Raw genomic sequence first — 16,184 nt, forward strand, 5'->3', positions numbered from 1 at the left:
GCCATAAAGTTTTCGAAAAGCTTGCTTTGCTTTTTTTTCAGGCCAAATTATCTCCGGTTTCTGTAGCGTTTATCTCCGGTTTCTGTAGCATGAAGCGACTGGGAGTATTTCTACTTCTACTCCCTGGATGGGATGCTAGTCCATCGCAGGGTCATCCCCAGGATTAAATTCGCCGGTACTCGTTTATACACCTGGGTAAGGAGAGGCACTGTGAGAGTAAAGTGTCTTGCCCAAGAACACAACGCAATGAACCCGGTCAGGGATCGAATCCGGACCGCTCGATCCGGAGACGAGCCCACTGACGCGCCCGCGCCTCCACGCAAAGAACTAGTTTTCTAATATAAACACGTTTTGTGAGTCAAATCCCAATCTCTTTCACAACACTGTTTTAGTTTTGGTCTCTTTTATTTTATTTTAAAGGAAGAAAAAAGGGTCAAAGAGCTGGACACTTGATAATTGCAAAATAAGTCAAATAAAGAAACAGATGAACTTCCCCTTTACTACTTTCAATACGAATTACAGGTCTCGGTTGAATGTCTTTACAAGGAATTATTCCTGTTTGCTAACTGTTTTGCTCATCACAGGGGTCGAAGGATTAAAAACAAAGCACTACTCTGACACTGGCTTATTGCTTTTTGGAGAACTTATCATTTGATGTCCACCTGGTGCTTTTTATCACACAAGGTAGAACAAATCACAAGCTAGCTCAGAAGTGTTGGTTTTAAAGATGAAGATGGAAGCTTTAATACAACTGTAAAGCTTGTGTTATTGTGTTGCTCTTGCTTCACTCAGCTCACAGTAGTGACAGATGCTCACGGAGCAGAGCTCAGAAGAGAAGGTTGGACTTGAATGCTGTTTATTCTTAGCACTGTGATGTCTTGGTAGTGTTCTGGAAAATGATGTAAATGATATCACTGCTAACATCAGACTTGAGAGTCCTGTATGATACAATTAACACTAACTACTTATCCACCGAGAGTGAGGTCTTAACAGGAATCTCAAATCGAGACCTCGCCGTATTGACTGAGTGATAGCAAGGTCAATACGGCAAGGCTGACGTCTGAGATTTCTCTGTAAAGACCGCACGTTTGAGGCTAATAAGTTGTTTATTATATGGCTTCTTGCTCTTATTTTAACAGGCCCGCAATCAGCCTGTGGGCATTACGGGAGAATTATGTCCTAGAACTGTCCAATCAGAGCGCCCTGGTGCATTACATTGGCTACAAATACAAGCCATGTAATAAAGTATAATTATACCCTACTTGGGAAATAAACCAGTGACAGGAGTAAACCAGGTCTTCTGATACCACAAGAAAACCAGAAATTGTGTCTTCATTAAGTTACATTGTGTACATACCTTTCCATTTTCTGTAACCCTTTCTCCTTTTCATTTTAAACACAATCTTTTTTGGTCCTTTGGTTTTCTCCAAAACAGTTGCTTCAACCCTCACTAGGTCTCGTCTGTCAGTAGAAAAAAAAAAAAAAAATAAATAAATAAATAAATAAATAAATAAATAAATAAATAAATAAAAGTTGTCGTTTACATGTGTCTGACAAACGTTTTAGTACTTTGTATGAGGGAGCCAAAAAAGACTGGTCAAGATTTGAATAGACTGTATAAGATAAATATGAGTTCTGCCAGACAAACAGAAATAAAGCTGAGGCCAAAATGAACACACGGCAGCATAGGCATGCAACATGTGCAAAGGACAATGTAGCCACTGCCAAAAATGAAGTCTTATAATGATGATTTGAAATTGCAGAATAACATGAAGAAAATACTAGGAATTGGTGTGCTATGAAAAAGCTGGCACTTCTGAAGGAGAAGAAAATAATTAAATTTCTTGTTGGCATCCATCCTACTACAATTTAATACAAAGTAGTAATTTTAAGAATATCTCATACACCAATCACTTACGCAACTAGTGGAGTTCCAACCACAGTAAAATTTTCTCCCCCAACCAACAAAACCTGTGAAATAAACACAACAACAACTTTGTATACATGAATATTACCACATGCAAACAAGCTTACCGACAGCTCCGAGGCCAAGTGAGGTGATCAGTGAGTGTTAGTATTCTTAAAACTACCTTTCTCTCTTCTTTGATAAATCTGATACATACCGGTACATACATGTATATACATGTACAATGTACATAAACTTTATTTCACCTCGAATTACCAGAGCAGCTCTCTCTGTCACATCTTCGAGATATACTATTTTGATATTGTCTGAGATCTCTGATCCTTTATTTGTCCCTGTCCATTCCCAGTGGAACATCCAGTGTAGTTGCTTTTACTTCCTTCAGTTCAGAGTTGCATACCATTCAACTTTCCTGTCATTTGGAATGGTCATGTCTTCACTGTATTTTTTTATCAGCTGGGTAAATACAGGCAACACTCCAACATTCACTTTGGCAAGCAACAATCAACTATTGTTAAAACCAAAGAAGCATTCAACCAAACTTACTTTTTCAATGCGTATTCTGTCTCCAGTTTCTGCGTCAATTCTATTGATAAGTATTGTATCATTCAAAGTGATCTTAAATTGGCTTCCCCCTTCAAAAGAAAGCAAGTCATATTAAACATTCAAAATCTGAGATGATGATGAAAACTAGTTTTAATGTGCTAGCAGCTTGTTAAAGCTCAAGCTAACATTACAAAATGCTTACAAAATGGAAAATGATTTTTTTTAGAAACTTGCCTATATGAACCACTGCAAATATCTGACCACTGGTCTCTCCCTTCAACATTTCATCTTGTACATCTTTAATGACACCTACAGCTTCATAAAATAACAAAAGATTTACGTTGGAGTCAAGTTATTTTTTCTATGCTTTTAGTCTCAGACAGTTCTTCAGATTGTTGTGTAGGTATATTGAATTTCTGTAGCATGAAATGACAAGTAGTATTACCGAATGGGATGCTACAGTACTTCATTACAGGTTCCCCCGCCGCATCATGTTAGCCCATGGATTTGCTGGTTTCCCATTTATACCATTTGATTAGGAGGGCTCGTTTGTAATGGCAGATGTCATTAACAAACTGACCTCAGTTTTTTATGTGTCTGTCCTCTTATTGATGATAGATTTCGTCATAACATTGTCAAAGTGGCTGTGGAACCACGAGCTGCTAGTGAGTGATTCCGCAGTAAACTTTGACAATGTTATGACGAAATTTATCATCAATTAGAGGACAGACACATAAAAAACTGACGTCAATTGTTTTTTACAATAACAAGACTCCAAAATGGTCAAATGCCAGGGATAAATGAAGGGAAAAGACACCGTAAACTTGCCGTAAACAAAGCTAAGTGAATTTTATTCAAAATGACATGAACATTGCAATAGCTTTTCTCGCTCTTTGATTGGCTACTTAAAAAGTCCATAAAATCTCATTGGTTAAAAAAGTTGACAGTTTGACAGCTGAAAATTGAACTTGAAAGTTTGCATAAATTAAAATTGTATCCATCTGTACTCTTATTGGTGATAAAAATGAGCCAATCCGTGTGTGAGAAATTAGACAGTTACTGTAAAATGAACGTTTGACTCATCATTTCTTTAAAATAAACTCGACTTCTCTCGACTATTGACTTGACTCGTTAAGAACTTTGGACAACTCCTATTCAACCTCGTGTTACAAAAGATAAACTGGTTTACACATCACGTGCTTGCCTGAAAGTGAGGCGATTTCAACAGCAGATTTAATAAACCAAATATTAGAAAATCCTTCCACTTCAACATACTTCTTGAAGACTGCGGACAGTTTTGCTCGTCATCTTCTTCTCCACCAGCTTCTGTAAGAGAACCTGATGACGCAGCACTGAGACTACGAACATCAACATTGCCAAGGAGACTCACAAGGTTTGTTGAAGAAAATTGAGTAACTGCTGCTGCAGCTGTTGAGTAGGTTTTAAAACTGTCATAAGAATGAGAAGGAAAACAGAAGAATCCAAAATAAGTACTAGACTATGTCTGAAAACCTTTACGCAGTCAAACCTCTATTAAGTGGCCACTGCTTATTTAAGGTCATTCCCCAGTATTGCATTGCGCATCCTTACTGCGCATAATTTCACGTGTGATTAGTGCGCGCACATTAAAAAATGGCAGCTTTTTGTTTACAGCTGGACCTTGCCATAGAGGTAAATCGTCATTTTCTTACAAACGAGTATGGTGACCCATCATTTTTTTCTGTTGTTTTGAATTGAGTGATAAATTTCTCTGTGTAAAATAAATATGGACCAATTCTCAGTGTAGAACAAAAAGCAATCGTCGGAAACGTGAATTTAGCAAGCAATCATGACTACAATCATGGTGCTATTACAAGGATTTATATGGGTATAAACAAGGTGCTGTTGCTCCTAAATGAACATGGGGACCCCTCATTTTTATTTCAGAATTTAAGTTCCTATATTATAAACAATCAATGGGCAAAGTTTCACAAAAATCTCAGTGCAGGTTCTGTTTCAGTGGAATGACCTTAAGCGGCCAGTAATCAAAGTCCTGAAATTGTTGTTAACAAAATAGTGCAAATAAAACCCCTATTAACCGACCACCCCCATTAAGTGACAGTGGCCACCTTTTGGTCACCCCAATGAGGGAATTCTCTATTGTCCTTACCCCTTTTACAGGGTTGTTGCTAAGCGCCGGCTGCTGGTAAAATTTGTTGGCCAAGAAAGAGATCATCACTGGCTCGATTTTGGTGGGTAATCACTCAGTAAATGACAACAAATGGTCTTTAGGTTATGCAGGTACAATCATTTGATATCTGAACCATATTGAATCGTCTAAATTAACTAAATGAAAAGTTTGGAATGAATTCCTGACTACCTTGAGCATCAGTGCCACTATAACGAGTAAAGTAATTGAAATAAAATCTTGTCCTGAGCACTTGTTTAGCATGTTCTCTTTCCTTGTACTGCATCTGCCATCATGTAAATGCGAAGCTTGGTAGCCCCGCATTCAAGACTTTGCAAAGGATTGGGGGCAAAACTTTTACTCCAGGTCCTTAGCAAAAAATGTTGACTGGCTCTACGAATATCTCAGCCGGGAGATTATTTTCTTAGCCACGACCCTGCATTTAAGCAGCCACCCAAAATTCAATTGACATATTTTGCAGGGGTTTCATTACCCTGCGTAGCAAGTGTTCCCATACAAAGAGCTTTTCCGCATTCTGGCCGCATGTAAATTGGAGCAAGAGCAAAAACGCGACGAAGCAGAGGGGGGTGATATGAGGTAACATTTTCAGCAGAAGGGCAGCTGGTTTTCACAGGCTGAAATTCGGTTAATTTGCCCGGTGCCTGGTCCTTAATGAAACTCCACAGTTTGGCTTTCTTTTGGAAAAGGTAATTACGGAAAAAAGTCTGAAATAGAAAGTGACAACTAATAAAATGTTCACTAAGAAATTAACTCGATGGTAAAAATATTCAAAGTATACCAACCCCTATTAAATTAAGTTACCAATCCCTATTTTAACAGGAGTTGCTCTCTTAAAAGTAGCCACATCCCATTTCCCTGAAGGTGGCTCCTTAATAGGGGTTCGACTGTAGTGAGTCATGTCAACTGAAGGCGAAAAGCTGACTGCAAGGTCATTTGCTGAAAACCAATGCTCTTTGCAGTAGTTTGCTGGCAAGAAGGATTTACACTGAATAAAAAAAATCATACAGTACCTATTTTTTACCAGATTACAGCTTGCTAACGCATTGCTGTTAACACCTTGAAACTTCTGATTGAGTTTCACACCACCAACACAGAACCCTGGAACACAAAGACACAAAAATGATAAGAACATTGCGGTGAAGTGAGTCAAAACAAATACAAAATTATCGCATTGCACTGGTTAAATAAATTCCTAGTCACAGAGAGATCATGAATATTTTGCACACGTGTGAGATCTGTAGCGTGTAAAAACGTACTGTAGTCGTACAAAAATCATCCACTTCTGTTACAAAAGAAAACGAACTGAAGATTTGCAGCTCAAATCTTCAATACGATGGACTTTGAAGATAAAAGATCCATTTTAGCTATTAAGCTTATGTAAGTCACCACACATCGTCAGCATATAAACACAACACTTTCAAACACGACCATGTCGGATTTTGCTAGATTCGTGCTGGTCAAAGACCACATTTTGTAATAAAAATAAAAACCATTATATCAGTTTTTAGACCATACCATCTATTGTGCTTTTCCTTACGTTCCTCGACACTGTTGTTCGTAGCAAATTTGCACATCGCACAACGTTTTTGGCCGCCATCTTGAATCTTATGGAATCCGCTGGTCAAGAAAGTGCAGTCCCGTCTCGTGACACTGTCCCAGGCCTTCTCTGTTAAAAAAATATACTCCTAAGCACTACTTCTGGTCTCTTCTTATACGAAATCTAAAGAGTCGTGAAAATATTGCAGCAGAGATAAGATTTCGTAAAGTTCCGAAAATAACGACCCTCGTTAATTATGGATTAAGATCTTTTATCCGTCACTATTATTTCCATCGCTAATCTCGGGGGAGCTACTGAATTGAACACGGTATACGACCTGAAAAAAATGATTTTTTTTGTTTTGCAATTTATAAATGATGAAATGAAACTAATGAAAAAAGAATTTATGCTACATAAAGACGGAGTACTAATATGTTACTAATATGTTAGCTTTGCTCTGAGGTCTATCCCCGGGGGGTACTCCCAGAAAAATTGGGTGGGGGTGTGCCGTCCGCTTCCCAAAACCCTTATCCTATTTATGACCAAAATCTGCGATATTCCCCACCCTATTTATGACCTGACCAAAAATTCGAAACCCTATTTATGACCCTTAAATCGAAACCCTGTTTCAGACCTGCGTTATAGTTAGTTCCCTAGATCAGACCAATGTTAAATTACCGTATACGTAATTTATGAAGGGCTTTTATTTATTTTCTTTTCGATAATGACGAAAAAGTGGCTTCTTCTTAAAAACATACTCATATCAAGGTTAGAGTGTAAAAGCCATACCCTATTTATGACCAAAATGGCCAAAATTCGCTAAAATCGATACCCTATTTATGACCAAAACGGCTGAAAACCATACCGTTTGGGGCCGCACATACCTATATTGCTGGTTTTCAGTGTCACGCAATTCAAAAAAGATCAAAATAAAAATCAAAACCGGTCAATAGGTTAAGTCCAGAATCTGGAAAATGAAAGAAGGTAAATATGCAAAGACTCTCGCCAAAATTCTGGTCACAGCAATTTTTCTAATGCGAGATGTGCGGAGAAATTTTTTACCCAAATTTATAGAGATTTGTATGGAGACGCCATGCTGGTGCCCATACGAGTGGGCACCAACATGGCGGCCGGAAACCAACAGAAACATCTGTCACTGAGTTTTGCTACAAAAGCGTGCATTTATCCCTCGAGGAACTCCAAAACATTAAAATAATACTTTTTCTAAGACACGAACTGTTCAGATAACCAAGTTCCCCGAAATAAGTCACTTTTTTAACCATCATGACAGCTCTTTAGGCCGTCATGTGAATGCCGCGTCACGCAAAAGCTTAGAAATTCAAGCGTAGTGTATCACAAAACCAAGAACCCATTCAGAACGAAAATTTGTATGAATATTAGTTTTCAGCTGCTCTTATACATCATTTAAGTAAAATCTCAGGAAGATCAATAGTTTTGTATTTCGAATTTTGGTGACGTCATGTGAAAACCAGCGATAAAACATATAAGGGAGTACCCCCCGGGGGTCCATCTTGTCTACTAGGTAATTATTTTACAATATAATTTTCGTTAGGGTGTTGATAACCGTGATATCGTTCTCTACGGTATTGAGTGTCAACACTACCATAACAGAAATACAAGGCTACAATCAAGAGGTTGTGAGTTAGGTAGTACAACAAAAAAATCAAGGAAACGACTATCCTAAGTGTGGACGTCTTCTTGTCACTTTCACGCGGAAAAAGACAGGCTAGAAAATGTTTAGACGCCCCTCTGTCCCATTTCCGTTTGGGTTTACAGCTCGTGGAAACCGCACGGGTATGCATAGGATCCTGGTTTTAATTTTCCCTCGTACATCTTTTCCCCTGGATTACTTTTGCCCCCCCAAAAAACAAACAAACAAAAACAAAAACAAGCAAACAAACAAACAATTGATGACCCTAGGGACTTTGAACGGCGATCATTGCACATTGTATCCCGTTGTCAAAAATCTTACGTACTCATTCTAGAAATAACACATTGCGCATACTGAAATAGGATATGTTGTTGCAAGTAAAGCTCTTCCTGTTGTGATTCCTTTTCTTCTGGATTTTCGCCCGGATCGACCAGACGCGTCCACCGCAGGATTGTGTCTCTTTGCGAACAAAAACGCTCATTTAGAAGTACAACTTATCGAAAATTCGGACACAATTTGCTTTCTGTGGATTAGAACGATGCGTTTGGCTTTCCAGATCTTCATTGTGACCAGTTTTGTTTTAGTATGCGAGGGAATATTTATTCCTTTCAAGCGATCTTTTTCTACTGATCCCGATGTTACTAGAAATGTGGTGAGTAGAATTATCATTTAATATGTCTTGCTACTCAGAGTTTTATCACTACGCTTAGGATTGCATTTATTTGTAGGACAGAACCTTTCAGACCTTATTTGTGAGCGACGTTGTTGCACATATTTGCTGTCTCAAATTGCTCAAAATAATTACTGATGTCTGCCAGTCTGCGGAAATGTTTCTGTAAAGAAAGCAGATGCAACCTTGTAATCGCGCGCTTGTCTGTTTGGAGGTTAATACGCGCGACAACAATCTAGGAATCGAGCCAGAAGAAATCTATGATTGCCTCATTTACAAAAGGAAAGAGTGTACATATGATTGCATAATACAGTTTTAGTTATGTTATTCTATATATATCCGTGTTTGGTTCCGCGTATGTTCAGTTCAATGATCACAGAAACGTTTGCCCCACAATAAATGAAAGCGAAAGACAAGTCATATAGTGAAAACCCCACAGATAAGCAAACTTGACATATGAAAACAACATGAATCTCGGAATTAGGTCCCTAATGAAGATCACCCAGGCAGCCGCGTTGTTTATTCATTTCAGCGTTATTTAATCAATTCAAAACGAAAGTTCTGCCAAAATCTGTTGTATTGGGAATGTGAGAAAATAAAATCCGATTGGTTTGAACGTTTTTGACAAGCGCGTCAGGAGCGCAAGTCATTTATATTTTTTCTAATTCCTCACGTGATTGCGTGTTGTGAAAGAAGCACATGATACTCAAAAGGTTGATCAGGTCCTGTCGCGTGTGGGCAGAACAACACCTCGCCTCCGCCCCCTCCTGAACCCCTCCCCGCCCCAAAAGGAATAAACTGATCGAGTACAGTTGAACCCTTCTATTTCGAACTCTCAGGGGAAACAAAAAATAGTTCGAAATAGCCGATAGTAAATAATTGGAAGGCAAATAACGGGGAATTCGAAATAATCAGGTTTGAATTAGCGAGGTGCAATTGTATATTTCTATTGTCTGGAAAGACGGTAGTTACATAGGGAAAGGAGTTTTCACTTTATATGTAACGCTGGTGATTTCATCGGGACAAAATTTATCAGTTGTCAAGTAAGCTCTTGTTTTCCGTGATTCAGTCTGCAGTTTTGACAAAAGCTGCCTTTGCGCTGTTTCAAAGGGCGCCAAAGTCGCCCTCCCACAACGTCTCTTTTCGAAGATCGAAAAGCTGAAAACACGAGGGATTATCATCAGTTGTAAGTCTGCAAGAGAATTCGATGAAAAAAGTGCAGTTGACTCAAATGTTTTTTTTCTTTCATTAGACTCAAATCATCGCTAGCAGAGGATACCCTTATGAAGAGCATCATGTGACAACAAAAGATGGCTTCATTCTTGCCATGCAAAGGATTCCCCGAGGGAGAGATGAGAAAGAAACTACTGCTCCTAAACAAGTAGTATTCCTTCAGCACGGCATTCTCGCGGACGCGACAAACTGGGTCATGGACACTCCCACTAGGAGCCTCGCTTACATACTTGCGGACCAAGGTTTTGACGTCTGGCTTGGAAACATCCGGGGTAATGACTACTCGAAACGTCACGTGAAATACCATCCATATCAGTGGCAATTCTGGAATTGGAGGTCAGTTTGTGAAAAATTTCCCACTGCGTTTCTATACGCTGAATTATAAACCACACATTGTAGAGGGTTCAAAATGGGATTTTTTTCGCCGCTATTTTGGGCCCCATTTTCCCGTCCATTCCGCCTTAGGTTATGCTATTAAAGAACTGTAAAACCATTGAAGTGACGTAAAATTTGCCTTCTGCCATCCTTTCCTTCCCGCTATTTAAGAGCAGAAAACTGTATTACTGATGCACACTAGAGTTGAGGAATATGTGTGAAATTAGCTATTGTCTGAATCGTAACACAACGCGTCCAATTACAGGACAAGTGTTTTGACTATTAACTGCCAAGGTATTCCCGCCAATTCCAGCGGTGGTGTAATAATAATGAGAGGTCAGAGTTTTTTGATCGACATTCAGCTTCCAAGGTTTTTTTCACTGTTCTTAAAGTAAGTTACTTGTGAGTTGCATGATCCTGTTGAGGCTGACGCCTAGATTGCAAAAGGATGAAAGGAATACATGAGATAACTTAAAAAAAAAACCCTTTTCTTTGTAACATTGCTGCAATTTTATTCCTGTAGCTGGCAAGAGATGGCCGATTACGATCTTCCCGCCATGATCGACTACGCATTGAACGTCACGGGACAGGAACAGTTGTACTATGTCGGTCATTCACAAGGAACATTGATTGGGTTCACTGGATTTTCTGATAACCCAGTGCTGGGAAATAAAATCAAGGCCTTCTTCGCTTTAGCTCCAATCTACACCTTGAACAATAGCACAGAGATCGCAAGAGGGGGGGCAGAGATCTTATATCCACTGGTCAAGGTAACCAGTCAAAAACAAAATTTGTCATCTTGGAAAAAGTGGCTGTGTTTGACGAGCGCGATGTTGTTACAAATTATTTAAAAAAAAAAACAGTTATAGTGAGTTGGAAGACCGCAGTCGTATTAAAAGGGTTTTGAATAGATAAATACCCGAGTGAGCTTTAATTGGGTGTATAACAAAGTTTCTACAATAATAAGGGAGGAAAGATTAAAACTTCTTTCAATGTTGGGGGGGGTGGAGGGGTGGGGGAGAGCTTCAATTTAAAAGGCGTAGGGGAAGGAGGGCGTTAAATTGAATAGCTACAATCGTAAAATGGTTTGGAGGCATACATTATCCTGATGTAAATATTTGAAGTTACAATAATTGAAACAAGGGAGCTTTGATGTAAACTTATCAATACGTCGGTATATAAGATGACGACTTGCGTAGTATATACCGGGCCCAATATCCAAAACTTACAGCAAGCGTTATATTGATTTCCTCAGAAACGCTTCCCTGGCATGACCTTTGATCTGCTTCCTGGTACCTTCTTGAGAGCACTCATCAAACTGGGTTTCTGCGAAGGTCCTCTGGCCGAGAAAATATGCTACGATTTCATGGAGCTGATAATTGGTATGGACAGCAAAAACATTGACAAGGTAAGCGGACGGGGATGATATCGAAAATGTTTCATCAGGAGTCCATGTTTGGATTAATGAAAACAGAAGCGAACACCGGAAGAACACAGTTGAATATAAGATCGTCCTCTCAACACCTTCTGGCGACCCCGAAAGCTAGACTGAAAACATATGGAGAGAGAGCATTTGCTGTGGCGGCACCGAGACTATGGAACTCGATCCCACTTGAACTAAGATCCAGTAGTTCGATTCACATTTTTAAACGGCATTTAAAAACACATCTTTTTAAACAAGCTTTTTAACTCTTTTAATTTTTAGATGATTTTTTAATTTTTTAATTTTTTTTCCCCTCCCCTTTTTTAGCTTTTTAAATATTTTTTTATTTAATGTAAAGCGCCATGGACAAATAGTGGATTGGCGCTATATAAATATTTTATTATTGTTATTATTATATTAACTTGTATACAAGGGATATGTACATACTGCCAATTATCCCATGCCTCGAAGAATACAGCCAATCAGGAGGCTAGAAAACTGTAGCATATTCTGCGGTCTCACAATGCAAGGCAGAGTGCTTTGTATATACATCGTCTAGAAGCTCTTGTGTACTGCATTGAAAATTGAAGTCGCTCGTGGGATATTTCACCCTCGGAGGCATGACATAACTAGGAGGCATGACATAACTAGTACTCATGCAGTGGAGTTTTGATTTGCTGTATTCATTCTTTACGTGGATCGATAGAAGCTCTGTTATTTTTTCTGTCTTCTTCATTGCAGTCAAGAGTTCCTGTGTATGTAGCACACTTTGCGGAAGGAACCTCCTTTAAAGACGTGGTACATTTTGGGCAGGTGCGCAAATTTTAGCTTTGGGCAGGTATAGAGCACATTACAGGGTGTCTCAGCTTTCAGCTAGTGAGGCTAGTACATTTAGGGGTCCTGTATCCTTTACAGCGCTTGTATATACACGGCTGTGAAAGCAGTTACTTCACGATATTTTGATTCACTTTTTCTTCGTCCCAAATTACCTTCAGATGTTGGATAATCAGAATATTAGTTTGCTAAGGTAAAAAATTAACAAAGAGGTAATAATAAAAACAGAATGAAACGAGGACGGGTAAGGATGGAGGAGATTGCGACGGATTAGAAACAACGATCTTGAACTGAAAATCTAGGTGCATTTTGTAAGACAGAAAAACCGTGACGTAACTGTTTTGACCGCTCTAAACGTAAATTGCGTCGCAGTCTTTAGTCTTCTTGCTGCATGCTCAATTGAGCTGAAGCGGAGTTATTTGCCGATAGTGAGCTAATGCTCCCACCAATATGTAGCAGGAAATCAGACAATCTTCAGATTTTCAAAACTCGGCTCAAAACTCATTTATTTAAGGAAGCCTTTATGGAATAATTTTATTGATTCTTGTAAAGCGCCTAAATCACGCTATAAAAATACTATGTGTTATTATTATTATTATTATTATTATTATTACTTCTGCCTTTAAGTTCTGTATGCCTACGTCAGATTTATTAGTCTCCTGCGCAGCCGTGATTTGGGTCGTCACCGGAGGCTCCTCCCCTACAAGTTAGTGGAGTAGAGATACTTTGAAACAAACCCCTAAAAACTGTCAACCATGGATGCCTTTTTTCAACAGATAATTGTAGACAAGAAGTGCATGAAATTTGACTACGGTGAAGCTGGAAACAAGAAACACTACAATCAGGTACACTAAGTTGTGAATGTTTTTAGCTGACCGAGTTTCTTTTCCACATTAATAGCAAGGAAAAGGCAAATCTGAACTCGTGTTATTACATTAGCTGTCTTCCTCTTCACATTGGTTTGTGAGAGCAGTCCACTGTTCATGTTAAATAACAGAGCACTAGAACTAACCCAACATAAAGTCTGAAGTTTGAGGATAAATGAAACCATTAGGAGTTTTAGAAATGACGACGGCGACGCCAAGGACGACGCCTTGTAAAAAAATGGATTATATTTTACCTTCGAATGTCGCAACTCTGTAGATCTTTCCAGTACACCTGTCGGTCTAAAAACGTGCTCAGACTAAATATGCAATGATATGAAAAATTATACATTGCGGTTCGCATTCTCCAAAATACGTAAAGCTTGGTCATTTCACGTTGTTGTTCAGATTTATAATGCACGTGCATAGCCATTGTTTTCCTCATTAAACCTTTTGTTTGGCGACGTTCTCGTTGACGTTGCCGTCGTGATTTGCTGAAGCTCCCTAGATATTATTGTAACATGATCACAACATATTGATCACAACATTCAACTTGACAGTCTAACAATTAACTTGGCAAACATCAACATCATATTTCATTCCTCAACTTTGTACTTTGTATCACAATCATTGAAACTTTAAACATCAACTTTCAAAGTGACAGTTCAACGTTCAACTTTATCCATCAACATTCATGTTAACATGTCAACAATGATCTTTGACACTTGGGCTGTCAGCAAAAGATGAAGTTTGAATCTCCAAGTCGAATGTTGAGTCACCAAAGGCGCACCAATCCCGCCAAAATTCAACTTGGGAATTCGACTTTCAAGTTGATAATTCAACATGAATTGTTACGTGTCAATATCCGTGTTTAGCAATGAACATTGCTATTGCTGATGACGCAAATATGTTCACCATGACGTAATGCTCTCTCTCTTCCTCCCTCGAGAAAAGATCATTGCTGACATGTTAACATGAATGTTGATGGATAAAGTTGAACGTTGAACTGTCACTTTGAAAGTTGATGTTTAAAGTTTCAATGATTGTGATACAAAGTACAAAGTTGAGGAGTGAAATATGATGTTGATGTTCGCCAAGTTAATTGTTAGACTGTCAAGTTGAATGTTGTGATCAACTTTGATTTTTGGCGGGGATGGAACTCCATAACTCTCTACCTAGACAGGAAGCTAGTTCATGGAAGGGTCACTCACTGCAATGTGAGAGAAACCGTTTTGTACAAGAGCATGAAACAAAGACCTCAGCAAGGCTTCGAGAAAGGGACATCTCGATTTTGAGTGAAGATAACTAAGGAAAAAAACCCCGTCCACACACGCACACAAGAAACTGCACATCCCTCTCTCCCCACTCTCCCCCCCCCCCCCCCCCCACACACACACCACCATCACCACCACAACGACAACTCATCCGTTGTGGTTTTTTTTTTGTTCTTTCCCTAGGCCACCGCTCCTTTGTGCCAAGTTCATAACATGCCAACTCCTACACTTCTGTTTGTGGGAAACAACGATGTTCTTGGTGATCCAGCTGACGCGGAGGCGCTGAAACCGCAAATCTCCAATTTACTGCACTATGAAGTAATTCCCGGATGGAACCACTTAGACTTCCTGTACGGATTAGACGCCTCGAAACTTCTGTACCCCAAAATTTTGTCCGTCATGAAAAGTATTGAATAAGGCCCCAAGGATATTGGACTGGAAGAATAACGAGCTTTTTTTTAATTCGACTGTAAAATGAAAACCGAAAGTAATGTTGAGAGTTTCGGAATTAAGTTAAAGACGTTTAGCTCTTTTATCAGGAATAATGCACGGTATTCTATGCGATCTGTATTCATGGCGCGCCCAACATTGCGACGCAAGGGGGACTAGCGAAATAGTAAATTAATTGTGTTAGGATTGCATTGGGTGTCGCAGGTTGGATACTGACTGTACTTTAAGTAGCGTACATTTAGAACAAAGATGGTTTAGACATTAAATTAAAAGAACAGAATTTTACTGATTTTGCCCTGTTTTCTAGATTAAAAGTCTAAGTGTTATATTTCTTAGTGCTGTCATACACGAAACATCTGTGTTTTGCATGATTCTGGCAGAAATTCACGCAATGTTAACCGAACCTTTTAATGAAGGTAATCTTGTTCACATAATTACAAAAACGCCCAGGTTAACTCATTTAAGTTGTTACAGAAAGTGATCCGGATGTCAGGCATAAATTGTAAGTTCTGAATACCCTGCCTGCACTAAGTATTGCCCAGCCGTGCAATTAAGTGAATATATAGAGGTGATGATTTTTGTAGAACATCAAGTGCGTCTTGTCAGACCGAGGCTGTTGACTCAACCACTCTATTTTTGGCAAACATCTAACTGGAGAGCAGTAGAATGTTCCTTGGGCTAGATTTCTCAGATCTGAGATAAGCAAGGAGGTCAAATTGAATGCAGAGTCATAGTGATTGTTTAACTTCATAAGACTTCTTTTCAAGTCTTTCAACACTCTTAAGAGTAGAATGCCGTCGTTTAATTGAGTAATAGGCGTATCAAACATATTGATTTACACTGCATTGAAAACTATCTGCCCACGAAGGTTAACCCATTTGCAATTATCCTAGCGTCTAAGCTGCACAGCTCGCTGCAATGGCAAAACCTTCTACGCCTTTTTGGGTGACTGCCGCCATCGCGCTAGTAATCCTGATGGCTGTAATGGCCGTCGTGTGGAACAAACGTAAGTCAGGTTGGTTTAGCTTGGTGTTCTTACTCAGTTTAGATGGTTCATGATCCGAGTTATGAAGTGGAAATTAGCGTTTGTAATGTTCCAACCATATGGTTATAGTTGAAACTGTATTAATGAAAATACTCAGTAATTTCTCCAGTGATCACATCATGTAGGTACTAGTCTCATTTCCTCTCAGAA

General features: G+C 39.1%; 2 protein-coding genes across 2 annotated transcripts; one reads left to right on the top strand and one right to left on the bottom strand.

Moving 5' to 3' along the window:
• Positions 1-386: 386 nt before the first annotated feature.
• On the bottom strand, positions 387-6,292 carry LOC110044987 (large ribosomal subunit protein bL21m-like). The gene is made up of 8 exons (XM_089275153.1): positions 6,174-6,292; positions 5,669-5,756; positions 3,746-3,918; positions 2,705-2,785; positions 2,471-2,559; positions 1,919-1,971; positions 1,358-1,461; positions 387-889 (listed from the first exon to the last, which is right to left on the bottom strand). The coding sequence occupies exons 1-8, from the start codon at positions 6,253-6,255 to the stop codon at positions 813-815; spliced, it is 747 nt and encodes a 248-aa protein (XP_089131279.1). The 5' UTR covers positions 6,256-6,292; the 3' UTR covers positions 387-812.
• Positions 6,293-8,219: 1,927 nt separating this feature from the next.
• LOC110044986 (lipase member K-like) lies at positions 8,220-15,274 on the top strand. The gene is made up of 7 exons (XM_089275185.1): positions 8,220-8,519; positions 9,790-10,106; positions 10,669-10,915; positions 11,401-11,553; positions 12,310-12,381; positions 13,179-13,247; positions 14,723-15,274. The coding sequence occupies exons 1-7, from the start codon at positions 8,406-8,408 to the stop codon at positions 14,954-14,956; spliced, it is 1,206 nt and encodes a 401-aa protein (XP_089131311.1). The 5' UTR covers positions 8,220-8,405; the 3' UTR covers positions 14,957-15,274.
• The last annotated feature ends 910 nt before the right edge of the window (positions 15,275-16,184 follow it).

Source organism: Orbicella faveolata, unplaced genomic scaffold, assembly GCF_042242905.1.
Source record: "Orbicella faveolata isolate gen_17 unplaced genomic scaffold, um_ofav_v1 contig_1, whole genome shotgun sequence".
NCBI classification, from domain to species: Eukaryota; Metazoa; Cnidaria; class Anthozoa; order Scleractinia; family Merulinidae; genus Orbicella; species Orbicella faveolata.

What these genes read in the sequence shown, in the direction of transcription:
- LOC110044987 (XM_089275153.1), bottom strand. Translation starts at nt 6,255, where the DNA reads ATGGCGGCCAAAAACGTTGTGCGATGTGCAAATTTGCTACGAACAACA. An exon ending in CTGTCCGCAGTCTTCAAGAA is followed by an intron (nt 2,786 to 3,745) that starts GTATGTTGAAGT and finishes TATTTTATGAAG; the next exon opens with CTGTAGGTGTCATTAAAGAT. An exon ending in ATTTGCAGTGGTTCATATAG is followed by an intron (nt 2,560 to 2,704) that starts GCAAGTTTCTAA and finishes TTTCTTTTGAAG; the next exon opens with GGGGAAGCCAATTTAAGATC.
- LOC110044986 (XM_089275185.1), top strand. Translation starts at nt 8,406, where the DNA reads ATGCGTTTGGCTTTCCAGATCTTCATTGTGACCAGTTTTGTTTTAGTA. An exon ending in TCTTATATCCACTGGTCAAG is followed by an intron (nt 10,916 to 11,400) that starts GTAACCAGTCAA and finishes TGATTTCCTCAG; the next exon opens with AAACGCTTCCCTGGCATGAC. An exon ending in ACAGCAAAAACATTGACAAG is followed by an intron (nt 11,554 to 12,309) that starts GTAAGCGGACGG and finishes TCTTCATTGCAG; the next exon opens with TCAAGAGTTCCTGTGTATGT.